Below are 14988 nucleotides of genomic sequence, written 5' to 3'. Positions count from 1 at the left end.
ACTCAGGGCAGGGTCCATTGGTCCCCACACACCCTCAGCAGTTACCAGAGTCCAGGACCCAAGTCAGGCTGTAAAACTGGAAACAGACCAGGCAAGGTGGCACATGCTTTTAATCCTAGCAGGGAAGCAGAGGCAAGAGGATCTCTGGGAGTTCAAGGCCAGAATGATCGATATAGCAAACCCAAAACCAACCACGGCTACAAGGTGAGACCTTGTCTCATAACAAAACAAAACTGGCAATGATAATCAATCATTCCTCTACAGACAGGTTTACGTTTAGATTGGGGTAGGGGGACCAAGAAGGATCTAACACAAATTGTCATTCAGTAACAGAACTTGCTAACTGGCTTGCAAAGCCTACTTCACAGATGGATGATCTCTGTGAGTTCAAGGACAACCAGATCTAGGAAGAGTTCCAGTACAGCCTGGGATACAAAGAGAGACTCAAAAACAAAACAAGTATGTGGGAGTTTTTGCCTACAGGTATGTTTGTGCACTGGAGGCCAGAGGGCAATCAATCGCCTGGAACTGTCGTTTCGAATGGGGTCGTCTGCAAGAGCAGCAGTGCTCTTTAACCGCTGAGCCATCTCTCCAGCCCCAATGTGGTTCAAATTAAAAGCAAGTCCCACAGGCTTTCCATTTCGTCCCACTGTCATGCCACGTGTAAAATTCCAAAGCCCTTTGTGAGTCTGTTTCTCAACCTGGAAAATAGAAGCGAAGGTCCTCTTGCAGAATTAAGTAAGTGTAATGCCTGCCCTTCAGGTGAAGTGCTTCGCCAGAAACTGGAAGGTGCAGTGAGCTCAAAGCAAATCTTAGTAGCCAAGCCTGTGAGCAGGGACTGGAAGAGCGGCCATAAGGGGTTGTATCGCAGAGAGGCAGGGAAGTTCAGGAACCGGGCCAAAGGAACCGCCCAAAGTCCCTCAAGAAGCCTTCGAGAGCCGCCCACCCAGACGAGTACATCTGCGGTCGCCTGCCCGGGCCCCTCTCCCAAGCTTCTGCAAAAAGATGTGCACATAGACACAGCCTAGAATTCCCAGGACCGTTCACTTCCGCTAGACCGGCTCCAAATAGCTCTTTCCGGCTGGGGCAGGACCAGGATAGAGGCCAGCTCCCGAAGCAGGCGTGGCCTATTCAAACCACGCCCATCGCCCGCGGCCGCGCGTGCACAGCGACGGCCGATTGGTCCCGCCTTCGTGACGTCTTTCCGGGGCGGTCCGGGTGGGGCCCAGCGCTCACCCGCGAGCTGAGCGAACTGGGTGTCGCTGCGGTCCACGTCCCCGCGCGGGGCTGAGTCGCTGAAGTGGCTGCGCTGCGGTGCGAGGGCCACAGGCCTGCCGCGCCCGGGTAAGCGACCCGCGCTGCCATCCAGGGGACTGTCGTGAAGGCCTCCTAAACCGGTTGGGGATGGACAGCGAGGTGCGGGGCGGAGGAGGGATGAATGGGGACGTGGTGTGCTAGGCGGTGAGGAATGGAAGCGAGGAGGAGAAGGGAGGAACGGGCCGAGCCCTTGGAGGAGCATGGATGCGCAGGAGGAGGAGGTGGGATGACGGCGATCGCCGACCTGCGAGAACCCAGAGCTGGGCAGTTTGCGAACACTATGGACACTTGAGAGTAGGCGAGTCCTGCATCAGTCAGGCCGTATCCTAGAAAGTGGTGGTCTCAGAAATAGTTGACCCTTTGGGTGACTCAGGCCTGCCCCTCAAATCCTTTCTGCCTGCGAATGAGGAAAAATCATCCTGTTTCCCTCCCTGCTCATTTGCGCCTCCCTTCCCTTGTGTCCGCTAGCTTGTGCGCTTAACGGTCTGGCTGGTGCTTAGGAATCCGACTAGAAGAACTTGAATTACTTACGCCTCCACCCCTAGGAAGCAGCTCTAAATTTTCAATGAAATCAACCAGCAAAATGTTTAAAATACAAGTTTTCCATTTATAAGTTAGACCTGACTAATGGACAGCGAAATGCTGGCATGACAAGCTTTAAAACAAGAGACCTTTGGCAAGCTGGGCGGTGGTGGAGCACAACTTTAATCCCAGCACTTGGGAGGCAAAGGCAGGTGGATATCAGTGAGTTCGAGGCCAGCCTGGTCTACAAAGTGAGATCCAGGACAACCAGAACTGTTACACAGAGAAACTCTGCTTCGAAACAAACAGAATGTAAAAACAAGAGACCTTTGGCATTTTAGTGGTGAGACCTGAACTCCCAGAAACCTTGAGCTAAGCAGTGTAATTAAGTAATTAAGATAATATCTAACATTCCAGGATCACGGGCTCATGTCTGTCACATGAACACATCCTTTGGATCACAGAGCAATGTCCAACCAGGTGATGTGTCAGGATTAGGTGGCTGTAGTTTGTCTTGTACTAGCTTTTCTCGATTTCTGTTGCTGTGTATGTGTAACTTCCCCAGCTTGTAGTAGATATGGGGCTGCTGATAAGGATTACTAATGGTCATTGCCAAGCCTGGACTTCTTGTATTAAATCTGTGTGTGTTAGAAAAAAAAGTTCACCAAATCGAGGTCTAGTTTTATGTGATTTGTAATAACGATTCTTTCATCTCAGATCACAAAGGAATTAAAAGGCAAGGCAAGATTAAGAATGCAAGATATTCAACACTAGAGGAATTGGGAGGCATCTTAAGGGCACAGTCTAGAAACGGAATGAAGTTGACACTTGGGGACTCAGACACGTCACCTGGCTGAACTCTGGTAGGAGCAGTCCAGGAAATACAGACTTAAAGTCTTGTGTATATAGACATTGCCCTGTGGTCTAAAGCATGTGCCCATGTGGCAATGGGAATTTGGAACATGAGATACTGGCCTTGTGTGAGCTGGCAAAAGGTGCCTGCTGCTTATGCCTTGCAGATCCCGTGGGGAGCTGATTCCACAGAGGAGGAACTCTCAGCATTGTCTGTCTGTCTAGCCTAGTCTCTGACTTAAAACTTAGATTTTTTTATTATTACTTTTTCCTTTATTTATGTGTATGGGTGTTTCATCTGCATGCATGTCTGTGCACCACATTCATGTATTAGCCTTTCGGGCCAGAAGACGCTGTCAGATCCTCTGGGACTAGAGGTAACAGACTGTCATTAGACGGTGCAGGCCTGTACCCTCAGTACTGGGTAGAAATAGATGGGTATCCTGGTTGGTCAGTCTAGTCCACCTGACAAGTTCCAGTGGGTTCATCAAGAGACCTTGTCTCAAAATATGTAATATAATATAATATAATATATAATATATGGTAGGTGGCTGGAGAGGTGGCTCAAGATTAAGAGCACTTTTAGAAAATATTTAAAAATATTTTTGCCAGGCAGTGATGGAGAACGCCTTTAATCCCAGTACTCGGGAGGCAGAGGCAGGCGGATCTCTGTGAGTTCAAGGCCAGACTGAGCTACAGAGCTAGTTCCAGGACAAATAGGGCTGTTACACAGAGAAACCCTGTCTCAAAAACAAACAAATAAACAAATATATATGTATATGTATGGGTGTTTTGCCTCCATGTATGTCTGTGCACTGTGTGCATGCAATTCCTGTAGTGGCCAGAAGAGCGTATTGGATTCAGTTACAGATGGTTGTGAACCACCCGGTCCATACTGAGAATCTAACCCTGGTTTTGTGGAAGAACACCCATTGCTCTTAACTGCTGAGCCATCTTTCCAGCAAGGTCTCAGACTATTCCTAGTGACACACGCCTTTAATCTCAGCACTTGGGAGGCAAAGGGCAGGCAGATCTTTGTGAGTTCAAGGCCTGCTTGGTCCACGTAGGTTGGCCTTGTTCTGGGCCAACCAGTCCTACGCAGTGAGACCTAGTCTCAAAAAAGCAAACAAAAATAGATGAGTTCTCACTATGAATCCCTGGCTTGGAAATTGTTATTATAGATCAGATGACCTAGAACTTTTGGCTGTACTCCTGTCTTTGTTTCTGAAATACTGGGATTCCAGGTGTATACAGTCATGCCTGGGTCCTTATACAGATCATGAGAATACTGAGGTACAAACTCTGACTTAAGGCTCCCTAAAGTGCTCTATTAAAACTTATTTCTGATCACATGGATGTTCTCTTATTGGTCAGTTTGTAAAGGTTAGTGTAGCTCCCCTTCCCTGATGTTGTTTTGTTGACCCAGGATCTCACTCTGTAGCGGGGGTGGCCTCGAACTTGCCTCTGCCTCCCCAGAGCTGGAATTATAGGCATGTGTCACCATGCCTAGCTCTATATGTGACCTTGACATTGAGACTATTCTTTCAAAAAGTGGAGGCAGGACCATGCCGGGGAGATGAAGTCACAGTACCAACAAGAGCCTTCTTGCCTCTTCTTAGTGGCTCATTCCTGTTTCTGTGGGAGAGACTTCTAGACCCACCCACTGGCTAGGACTGAGTGACTAGGAGTGGCACACAGCACAAGCTTTGAGTGTACAGTGTATGCTCATCAGTGAAAGCTAAGCCTAACGGCTCACACTTAGATCGCAGCGTTTGGGAGACTGTGCGGGAGGATTGCTCTAAGTTGGGGGCCAGCTTGAGCTACACAGTGAGTTCCGAGCCAGCCTAGGCTACAGTGTGAGACCTGTCTCAACAACACGGCTCAGAACACAAAAGCCTGGACTTCCCTCACCGAGGACCTGAGTTTGGGCCCTAGCACTTAGGTTTGGACCACAGTTGCTTGTAAATCAGCTCCAGGGTAATCTGATGCCCCTGGCCTCTGGGGGCACCTGCTCTCGCATGCACATACGCACACAGATGTACATGAATACGTGAGGTTAAAAAAAAAAAAAGGAACCTTAAAACTCAGCTACAACAGCTCCTAAGTGAGAAGCCTGCCTGCATAGTGTCCTCCCATGGCGACCCAGTGTCCTGGGTTCCACTAAGTGCCAGTTGCCTCCCAGAAAATGGGTTTCCTAACAGATAAATCAGGGCCAGCAAGATGGCTCAAGGGGTAAAGGTACTGGCCACCAGGCTTGCCCATCTGAGTTCGGTCCCTGCAGCCCATGTGGTGGAAGGAGAGAATAGATTTCCTGCAGGTTGTCCTTGAACCTCCACACATGGCTCTGTAGTACATGTGCACCCAGCCACATCCATGTAATTACTTGTTTTGTTTTAATTAAAAAAAAAAAATTCCTGCCAGGTGGTGGCACACACTTTTTAATGCCAGCACTGGGTGGATCTCTTGAGTTCTAGATGGACCTGGTCTACAGAGTGAGTTCCAGGACAGCCATGGCTACACAGAGAAACCCTATCTTGAAATGCTCCCCACAAAACCAAAAAATAAACAAACAAACAAACAAAAGAAAAACCAGACAAACAAAACAACCCTCCATGTAAGGGAGCTTGAAAGATGAGTCAATATCTACAAGTCCCTGCTACTCTTGCAGAGTTCAGTCCCAAGCGTTCATGTCAGGCGCTCATGAATGCCCGCAACCCCAGCCCCAGGGGATCCAGTGCCCTCTTTTAGCCCCTGCAGACATGTATGCATCTGCACACACACACTCATAATCATGCACATAAGCAAGAAAATAAATGTTTAAAAAAAATCTCCTGGGCTGGAGAGATGGCTCAGAGGTTAAGATCACTGACTGTTCTTCCAGAGGTCCTGAGTTCAATTCCCAGCAACCACATGGTGGCTCACAACCATCTGTAATGAGATCTGGTGCCCTCTTCTGGCCTGTAGGGACACATGCAGGCAGAACATTGTATGCATAATAAATAAATAAATCTTTAAAAAAAAAATCTCCTTGGCCTGGCAGTGGTGGCTCATGTCTTTAATCCCAGCACTTGGGAGGCAGAGGCTGGCAGATCTCAGTGAGTTCGAGGCCAGCCTGGTCTACAAAGAGAATTCAGGATAGCCAGGACTATTATATAGAGAAACCTTGTCTTTAAACAAACAAAATCTCTAAACCGCCCCCCCAAAAAAAAATCTCCATGTGAATTTGTCAACAAGTGCTCTATTCCACATTGCCTGTCAGTGGAAAGAAATCAGCTGCTTCTTTCAGTGGCGCCTTTCATGAATGTGTCCCAAAGGAATCCATGCTATAAAATTTAAAAAAAAAAAAAAAAAAAAAAATAATTCAAATCCAGTTCTCAAGATGGCCATTGTTGACATTCACTTAATGCTGCTGCTGTGTCCATAAATACACATTTATGTCTTCAGTTCTAACAACCGTGAAGTAGTTCAGCCATGAATGGCACAGTATTGACAGAACCATTCTGGAGTTGTGCTCCTGTAAAAGTATCTGTAGATCTCTGTCATGGGGGCGGGGTTTGGTATGTGGTGGGGTAGGGGCGTGTGTGTGTGTGTGTGTGTGTGTGTGTGTGTGTGTGTGTGTGTGTGTGTGTGTAGTATGCATGTACTGTTGTGCTCGCCCAAGAGGTGTGTGTGGAGACCAGAGGTGGACACTGAGATGTCTTCCTTGTTGTCTCGCCACTGGTTTTATGTAGGCAGGGTCTCTGAACCTCAGGTTTGCTGTTTCAGCCAGCCTCACTCAAAGCCCTGGGACCCATCTGTCTCTGCTCCCCACAAACCTGGGGTTACAGGTGCATGCCGCCATCTGCAGCTTTTACATGAGTGTTAGGGATCTGAACCCAGGTCCTCGCGCCTGCCCTGTGTAGTGAGCCATCTCCCAGATGAGGAAACCTGGAAGCCACCACATAGCCAAGGCTAGCCATGAACTCTTGCTCTTCCTGATTACACCTGCCAACCACTAGGATTACAGGCCTGTGCCACCAAGACTTCCATCTTTGGACTTCTATCCAGTTCCTCCTTTAGAAAGTTCTTCAGCTGGGTGATAGTGGTGGCGCACGCCTTTAATCCCAGCACTCGGGAGGCAGAGGCAGGTAGATCTCTGAGTTCAAGGCCAGCCTGGTCTACAGAGCGAGTTCCAGGACAGCCAGAGCTACACAGAGAAGCCCTGTCCTGAAAAACCAAAGCAAACAAGCAGAAGTTCTGTGTCAGAATTGCGTCCTCAGAAGTTGTGACATTGATAGCCCTGATGCATGTCCTTTCCCAGCCCCGAGCTGCTGAGTGCGGCTCCTTCGGGGCCTCCTCACTGGATGTTTGTCCCTGTGCTCCCTAAGCGTGTGGGCTCTCTTTCAACTGTAGGTGTGTCTGACACCACAGAGGAGCAGCTGCCTCTGTTCTACATGTGCCTCAGCGGATGCCATGGCCTGGGAGTGCCCTGCCCAGCTGCCCTCACCTGCAAAGCCAGACTTAATATGGCAGGTACAGGATGCCAAGCCCACAGCTGCCCAAGGAGGACATCAGCCTGGCCTCCCAGTCGGCACTGAGCAGCTGCCTCTGGTGAGTGTCCCAGGCGCTGCCTGTTTGGGGACCAGACAGGGACCCTAGAAAAAGCCCTGGGGTGGTGGGTTTGTAGAGTCAACAGAAGCCACGAGTCAGCGCCTCCCTGGCTTAGCTGCATCAGCTACCCTGAGGTGGAGGGAGGCTCTGGAGCCACAGTTGGCAAACTACAGCTTGTGAGCTGTGTCGATCAAGTTTTCGTAGGACACAATCACTGCCATCCATGGTTGTCTCTTCACTGGACTAAAGAAGTAGCTAAGATATGGCCTGCATGATTCCCTGTCTGAAATATTGGCTGCCGGGCCTTTATAGAAAAGGTTGGCCCACCCCTGTCCCAGATTTGTAGTGAGTGCGCAGCAGGGGATACTAAGACCTGGAGTATGTTTAGGGAGCTGAGGCCCTCCCTAGCCACTAGAGGTGCCTGTCACATCTTTTCTCCTTGAACTCACCAGCAGACTTCCCAACCAGGGCTGGGGCCCAGGAACACCCTGGACCTGCTGGCACCTTTAGGGTATCAGTAGATGAAAGTAGTCCAGGGACCATCTAAATGCCTTCATCACCATGGCCCAGCTGCCTTGCCTCAGCTCAGAGCTGTGTGGTGGTGTTGTGTTCCCCAAAATATTGTGCACCCTAATAAACTTATCTGGGGTCAGAGAACAGAAAAGCCACTAGATACTTAAGCAAGAAAATGGTGGCACCTTTAATCCTAACATTCCAGAGGCAGAAATCCCTCTGATCTCTGTGAGTTCAAGGCCACATTGGAAACAGCCAGGCATGGTAACTCATGCCTTTAATCCCAGAAAGCGAGCCTTTAATCCCAGGGAGTGATGGTAGAAAGGAAAGATATATAAGGCGTGAGGACCAGAAACTAGAACATTTAGCTGGTTAAGCATTCAGGCTTCTAGCAGCAGTTCAGTTGAGATCCATTTGGATATGAGGACTCAGTGGCTTCCAGTCTGAGGAAACAGGATCAGCTGAGGAACTGGCAAGGTGAGGTAGCTGTGGCTTGTTCTGCTTCTCTGATCTTCCAGCATTCACCCCAGTATCTGGCCTCAGGTTTGATTTTATTAATAAGACCTAAGAATCGTGCTACAGAGCTGAGCCTGGATTCTCTGTGCGAAACCTCCATTTCAGCTTTTCTCTCAGGACGCTACTGTCTCTTCTCACCGCCCACCTTCCCTCAGAACAAACAAATAAGACTCACCCAGTACCAGGGAGGAAGAGTTTTCACTCACCTTGGTGAGGCTTGGCTTTCTCCTGCCCTGACTCCAGCTGCTGAGGGAAAGAAAGTGGGACTCGTCAGAAGCTGAGACCCAGTGGAATTGGGGCAAAGGCTTTAGGCAATGGGAGCAAGACACAGGCAGGTCGGCATTTCCCTCCTGGCTGCTGAGTTGGTTCTTCCTGGTCTAAGCCCTGGACCTCTGGGAAGGCTGTGTGCTGTTGAGTAAAGGCCTCTGACCAACTTGCCTTCTTCACCCCAGATCCCTGGGCCAAGCAGAAGGCAACTGTTGAGAGCCTGAAGGGCTGGCCGCCTGAGAGGCTCAGAGACCACCAGCCCTGCTTCCAGCTCACCAGCAAGATGTGGACAGCCCTGGTGCTGGTTTGGATTTCCTCCGTGCAATTATCTAGAAGCCATATGGTGTCTGAGGAGCCACGTGAGTGTGTGACCACCAGGAAGGCCCACAGGAGCCTGAGCCCAGAAGAGAGGCAACTCCAAACCCTACCTTTCCAGCTGCAGGGCTGGGCTGTCAGTCAGGTCTGGGATAGAGGGGAGCACAGGTGGGGACCCCAGTGTGACCAAGCAGCAGAGACCTGCAGAGTTGCCCTGTCTTCTGGAGTTTGTTGGTTGGCACCTCAGTATTGAGTGTGCTCCTGCCCTGCTGGGCTCCCCAAGAATTCCTTCAGACAAGCCTATCCTTAAGGCGAGGCTACTTAGAATTTGAATGTCTGCAGCCACTTTTCTGTACAAATCTTGGGGGGTGTACAGGTGCTGAGGTTTGCTTTGTTTTCATATGATCATTTTCTTTTTCTTTTTTTTAAGTAATTCATTTTTTTTTTTAAAGATTTATTTATTCATTATGTATACAGTGCTCTGTCTGCATGTGTCCTGGTGGGCCAGAAGAGGGCACCAGATCTCATTACAGATGGTTGTGAGCCACCATGTGGTTGCTGGGAATTGAACTCAGGACCTCTGGAAGAGCAGTCAGTGCTCTTAACCTCTGAGCCATATCTCCAGCTCCTCATATGATCATTTTCATAATCACATAATGTGAGCCTTCTGACCTGACGCTTAGGGATTAGATCCAGTTACAAAGTTCTGAAGCCTCCCCAGGCTGGAGCCCTAGAATGGGCCAAGGAATCCGTAATTCAAGGTGTCATGGGCTGTGGGCAGCTGCTGTCAGCTGTGGAGGGGAGAAGAGAAGATACTGGGTCATGTGTCACTTCTGTCAACACCCAGGGCTCTGGGGAGTATGGTGCCAGGCAGCCAACACTGGCCACGCTAGTTAAGGTCCCAGGATCCCTCCATGTGGTTCAAAGTATTCTATCTCTTTTTCCCCTTCTGATTTTAAGGACACTTAGTCACAACCAAGATGTGGCCCAAGGCGGTAAAGCAGAGGATGCCTAGGGACACAGATCCAAGGGCTGATAAACCAACTGAGAGAACAGCCACAGTGCCACCTGCTTCTGTCACATTGACCACAGGGACCTGGGCAGCCACCTGAACTCTACCAATGTGACAGCAGAGGTGACAACACACTGGACTAACGGGAGCGCTCCAACAACCAGAGAGGGCACTGCTGACAGTGTGACCTCCAGGACTCTTGTGCCGCCTACATCGTCAGGCCCCTCGTCTGTGGGGCAGACTCTGCCCATCACCACTGCTGGGCTCTCCTCTCTCAGCACACCACGTGCAGAAGTGCCAAGTACAAATGCCAGGACATCACCAAGAACAGCCACAGTGGCATCAGTGGCCCCACATACCATGACTGTTGCTGCAGGCACCATAACACAAGCGGTCCCACGAGGACTCCGAGTCCTACCCAAAGCTCACCTGCTAACACATCCACCACGAACCCCACACCCACCTCAGGTGCCCCGACACAAGGTACCACCATCCAGGTGACAACAGGGCAGCCAGTGCCTAGCACAGGGAGATCAACACCTAGTCCTTTAAATACCACCCTGGAGCCCACCACCACCCGCCCTGTGACTTCAGTGTCCTCTACAGTGGTGACCACCACCCAGACACAAACCACGGAGCCGACTGCCAGCACAGTGCCAGTGCCTCCCACCAGCCCGACCCCTGAAGTGGAGGCCACATCCCCCACCACACAGCCAAGCCCTGCATTACCTACCCAGGGGACAGGTGGGCCAGGCACACCCTTGACAACGGAGCGGGTGGAGACCAAAGCCACAGCCGGTACTGCTGGGCCGACACCCAGGAGCTCCGGGGACCCTAAGGTGCCAACCACAGACTCATGTCAGCTCAGCACCCAAGGCCAGTACCTCGTGGTCACCACTGAGCCCCTGACCCCATCCTTGGTGAACAAAATGTTACTTCTGGCGGTGCTCGCTCTTGGGGTGACCCTCTTCATTGCAGTCCTGGTGATGTTTGCCCTGCAGGCCTATGAGAGCTACAAGAAGAAGGACTACACACAGGTGGACTACCTGATCAATGGCATGTACGCCGACTCGGAGATGTAGGGCCCCGGGAGGCCGGCCTCTTCCATTACCTGATCAATGGCATGTATGCTGACTCGGAGATGGAGGGCCGGGGAGGCCGGCCTCTTCCATGGCCTTCTGTTTTGCCTCAGACAAACCAAGTGCTTCCAGATCCTCTCGGTGCAATTTCAGAGCTGTGCCACATGCGTAGACACATTTAATTGATGTCAGATCAACTCCACCATCAGGAGAGAGCTGCCTTTTCATAGTTATTTTTTTAAATGATCACTTATGCAAGAGTGGCCAGGGTCGAGGGGGCCTGGCCCTCTCAGCCCTCCGTGTGTGTGAAATCTTGACCAGGATTAAAAGCACTGACCGCTCTCCATCTGGCTTGTGTGGATCTGTACGCCCTGCCCTCAGTCTCCTAGTGTACCCTTTGTGACGCCCGGGGCTTGCTTTTGTAAACTTGTAGTATGACATGAGGCCCTGGAGGGCTACGGTGTTCAGGCCACTGCTTTGGGCGCCCTCTGATGTCCAAGTGCTCAGCAGAGGCTCCAGCCAAGTCCTGAGCTGTTCTTGGGTGCTGGCAGTTGGCTGCTTGACCTCTCAGGAGCTGAGCCTCTTGCAGCCCAACCTGGGTATGAAAGAGCTGAATCCAACACAGTCCATAGAAGAGCCAGCTTGGCCTTTACGCTCCCTGCCGGAACATTAGCCACCCTGCTCAGCCACAGAGGTGGGGTAGTGGGTCCAAGGACAAGTGATGCTTAGTCTCTTGTTCCCAGTCAGAAGCTCAGCCTTCTCTACAGGACAGTTCTGGATTCCAGGTCCTTGCCATGAAAAGCAGTCACAGCCCAGCCACCGTCCTGCTGTGAATGTATGGAACACAGAGCACTCACCCCAGCAGATCAGCATCCCAACCCCCAGCTTAGTGGGCGCTGAGGCTCAGTAGCATCCCATTCATCGAGGGTCAGCAGGATAAAGCCTGCCTGTGTTCTGGTTTGGATCTTGTTTCTTGGCAGTGCTGGGGATGGAACCCAGGCCCTTTTGTATGGGAGGGAAACATTCCTGCTGAGCCATACCCCAGCCCTGACCCTGGTCCTAGAGTCCCAATGCTTTCTTCAGCTGCCCTGTTTACCAAGCTGATCCTTGGCCTTTCTCTACCCACATGCCCGATGTAGCAAGAGCACATGAGCCACACGGCAGCCACGATGGCCTAGATTCTCAATTCTGCCTCGTACAAAAGGGATGGCAGGTGGCCTGTAACAAAGGACAGAGTAAACCCCTGGGTCATTTGCAGAACTGTACACAGGGTGAGGTGAAGGGATCAGAATTACCACACAGCCCTTGTGGCTTCCAACCCACCTTATCCAGTATTAATGCCGGCCCTGCCCTGCTGCCCCACCCACTTCAAGCAGCCTGTACTGATAGCTGGCTTTTCTCTCTGTCTAGCAGACACACCTGACCCAAGTACATGGTTAATCATTGCTGTTGGCTCCAGCCATGGCTGGGAAGGTGGCTGGTTCCAGCCTCTGGTTTGGCTGCCTCGCCGACCTGAGCTCCAGGCCAGTTCACAACATTGCGGATTTGAGAAACTGCCTGCTATTAGGAACACAGTACTGGGGCGGATCAAGGTCTGTGAGCCTGCCCCCTGCTCAGCCTCTAGAGGATGAGGGGCGGGCTCCCCCTCGTGGCTCATGGAATTTTTTTTTTCTTTTTTTTTTTTCTTCGAGATAGGATCTCTCTGTGTAGCTCTAACTGTCCTGGAACTCACTCTAGACCAGGCTGACCAGGAACTCGGCACCTGCCTCTGCCTCCCGAGTGCTGCGATTAAAGACTTGCGCCACTACCCTGGACCCACGTCGGTCCCGTTTCAAAGCCTGTTCTCAAAGATTGGGAGCCCAAATCCTTTCGGGATGTGGGGAGAAGTGGATCGAAGTGAGTGAGAGTCAGTTTACGACAGGCCAAGTTGCCATCAAGGTCACCCACCAGGCAAGTGGCAGGCCGAGATTCACAGACGGCCTGCAGATCAGCGTTGTGCACTGAGGTGGCCGGGGAGAGGAGGTTTCATCTTCCAGGCGGCGCGAATGTTCGCGCGCGCTAAGACAAAGGGGGCACCTGGGGCCGGTTGCACCTGGGCGGCCCTGGTCGCGGTGGCGGGGATCCCCTGGTGCCCCCTGGCGGCCGAGCTTCTCACTGCATCCGGCCAGCGGCTGTACCCACCCGCCTCGGCCACTTAGAACCACAGTCACTCCACCTGACCCTGACCCTGAAAGGCGCCCCTAGACGCTCCTACTGGAACACTCATTCTCGCAGGTGCTGGAGGGGCTGGTCCCCACTTGGGGCCAGCATGTGCTTGAGGGAATGACGTCATGTGCACCTGAAACCCTCCCCTCTCCCAGGCATCCTGGAGTTAGTTCTGGGAACCCGCAACACCTCAACGTGGTGAGCCTGCTCTTCTGTCCCGTAACCAGCCAGCTTTGGGGGTCATTCGGAGCAAGGCACGCGAAGCATCTTTATATCGCCACTCTGCTAACAGCTCATGTCTGTGAGCGCTTACTTTGTGTCCTGCTCAGATAGCCCGTGCTACCATCTATTCCTTATCTCAGAGGACTGTCTTCCTGCTTCCCCCACCCCACCCCACCCCCGGCTCATCCTCCACTTAGCAGCCAGGGGGATATTTTTAAAACAGAACTCAGATCTTAATGCTCAGTTCCCTAGGCTGGCCTCCCACTGGGACTGGAGGATGGGGGGAGGCAAACACTTGAATTAGAAATGCACGCGGCCAGAGGGGAGTGTTAAGAGAAGCCAGGGAAATGGGGGATCCAGGCAGTGACCTGAGGGCGTTAAACCTTCAAGAATGACTCGAGGCTGGTGAGTGTGGGGAGAAGAGGCAGTCAGGACCAGGACTACTGACTGGAGCAAGGTGAGAAGCCTGTCCTCCGGGATTTAAGCAAAGAAGCGAGGTCGTTAGGTTTAGATTTTAAACAGATACTTAATTGCACTTACTGTGTTTACAGCGACACTGAAGTGACTTTAAACAGCTTAAGGGTGGCCAGGCAAGACGGCTCAGTGTGCCAGGGTGCTCGTCCTCAAGCCTGAACAACTGAGTTTGAGCCCCACAAGCTACATTGTCCTCTGACTGCCATATAAGCACTGTGCACATGCACACACTCACACAAAGTAAACAAATAGATGAGATACAATTTTTTTTAAAAGGTTAAAGAGAAATGAGAAAGATGTGAAGGGGAGACACAACCTGAGACCCCCGAAGACAGGGGAAGGGCCGGTTTCCAGTTCCTTATGTGTGTGTGGAAATTTCCATGATGAAAAGTTAGAAGAAAAAGGGAAGGGAGGGTGGAGTCCTGACTTCAAGCTCCCAAGTGTAAGATCCTTCTGGCTGCCACAGGGAGGGGCTATGGGGAGTTGTTGGGTCATCCCAGGAGCCAGGACTTGGACCAAGATCACATACAGTCCCCAGAGAGAAGCCAGGGAACTTGGAGACTTTGGAGGCTGAGCCCATAAATTCACTTTCTGTCCTCCCTCTCCCTCCCTCCCTCCCGCCCTCCCTCTGTCAACCCAGGCCTGGCAGATGCTAGGGAAGGGCTGTACTACTGACCTATACGTCACTGACTCCTGCTATTTTAGTTTTGTTGGGTTTTAAATTTTTTTTTAGATTTATTTTTAATTTTGTGAATAGTTTTCCTGCATGTATGTATGTGTACTTCATGCATGCCTGATGCCAATGGAGGCCAGAAGAGGGTGCTGGATCCACTGGAACTGGGGTTACAAACAGTTGTGAGCTGCTGTTTTCTCTACAAGAGCACCAGTGCTCTTAACCACTGAGCCATCTCTCCAGCCCTGTTTTATTTGGGTGCTGTTTTTAGGAAACCTGTGTAGCCCAGGGTAGCATTGAAAAATTTTTTTCTTTTCTTTCCTTTCTTTTATTTGTTTTTGAGACAGGATCTCATTGTGTAGCTCTTACTGACCTGGAACTTGCTATGTAGACCAGGCTGATCTTGAGCTACAAAGATCTGCTCTGCAGCA

General features: G+C 51.1%; 1 protein-coding gene across 1 annotated transcript; it reads left to right on the top strand.

Annotated features, from left to right (window-relative positions):
• The first annotated feature begins 1205 nt into the window (after nucleotides 1–1205).
• Nucleotides 1206–11329, top strand: C1H11orf24 (chromosome 1 C11orf24 homolog). The gene is given in 6 exon segments (XM_028871626.2): nucleotides 1206–1344; nucleotides 7084–7281; nucleotides 8763–8936; nucleotides 9853–9999; nucleotides 10002–10283; nucleotides 10286–11329. Coding segments are annotated over 4 exon segments (1206 nt in total). The 5' UTR covers nucleotides 1206–1344; nucleotides 7084–7281; nucleotides 8763–8860; the 3' UTR covers nucleotides 10987–11329.
• The last annotated feature ends 3659 nt before the right edge of the window (nucleotides 11330–14988 follow it).

This window comes from Peromyscus leucopus, chromosome 1, assembly GCF_004664715.2.
Source record: "Peromyscus leucopus breed LL Stock chromosome 1, UCI_PerLeu_2.1, whole genome shotgun sequence".
In the NCBI taxonomy this organism is placed as follows: domain Eukaryota; kingdom Metazoa; phylum Chordata; class Mammalia; order Rodentia; family Cricetidae; genus Peromyscus; species Peromyscus leucopus.
Note: the sequence above shows the minus strand (reverse complement) of the source record. Positions and strands in the feature narration are given on the sequence as shown.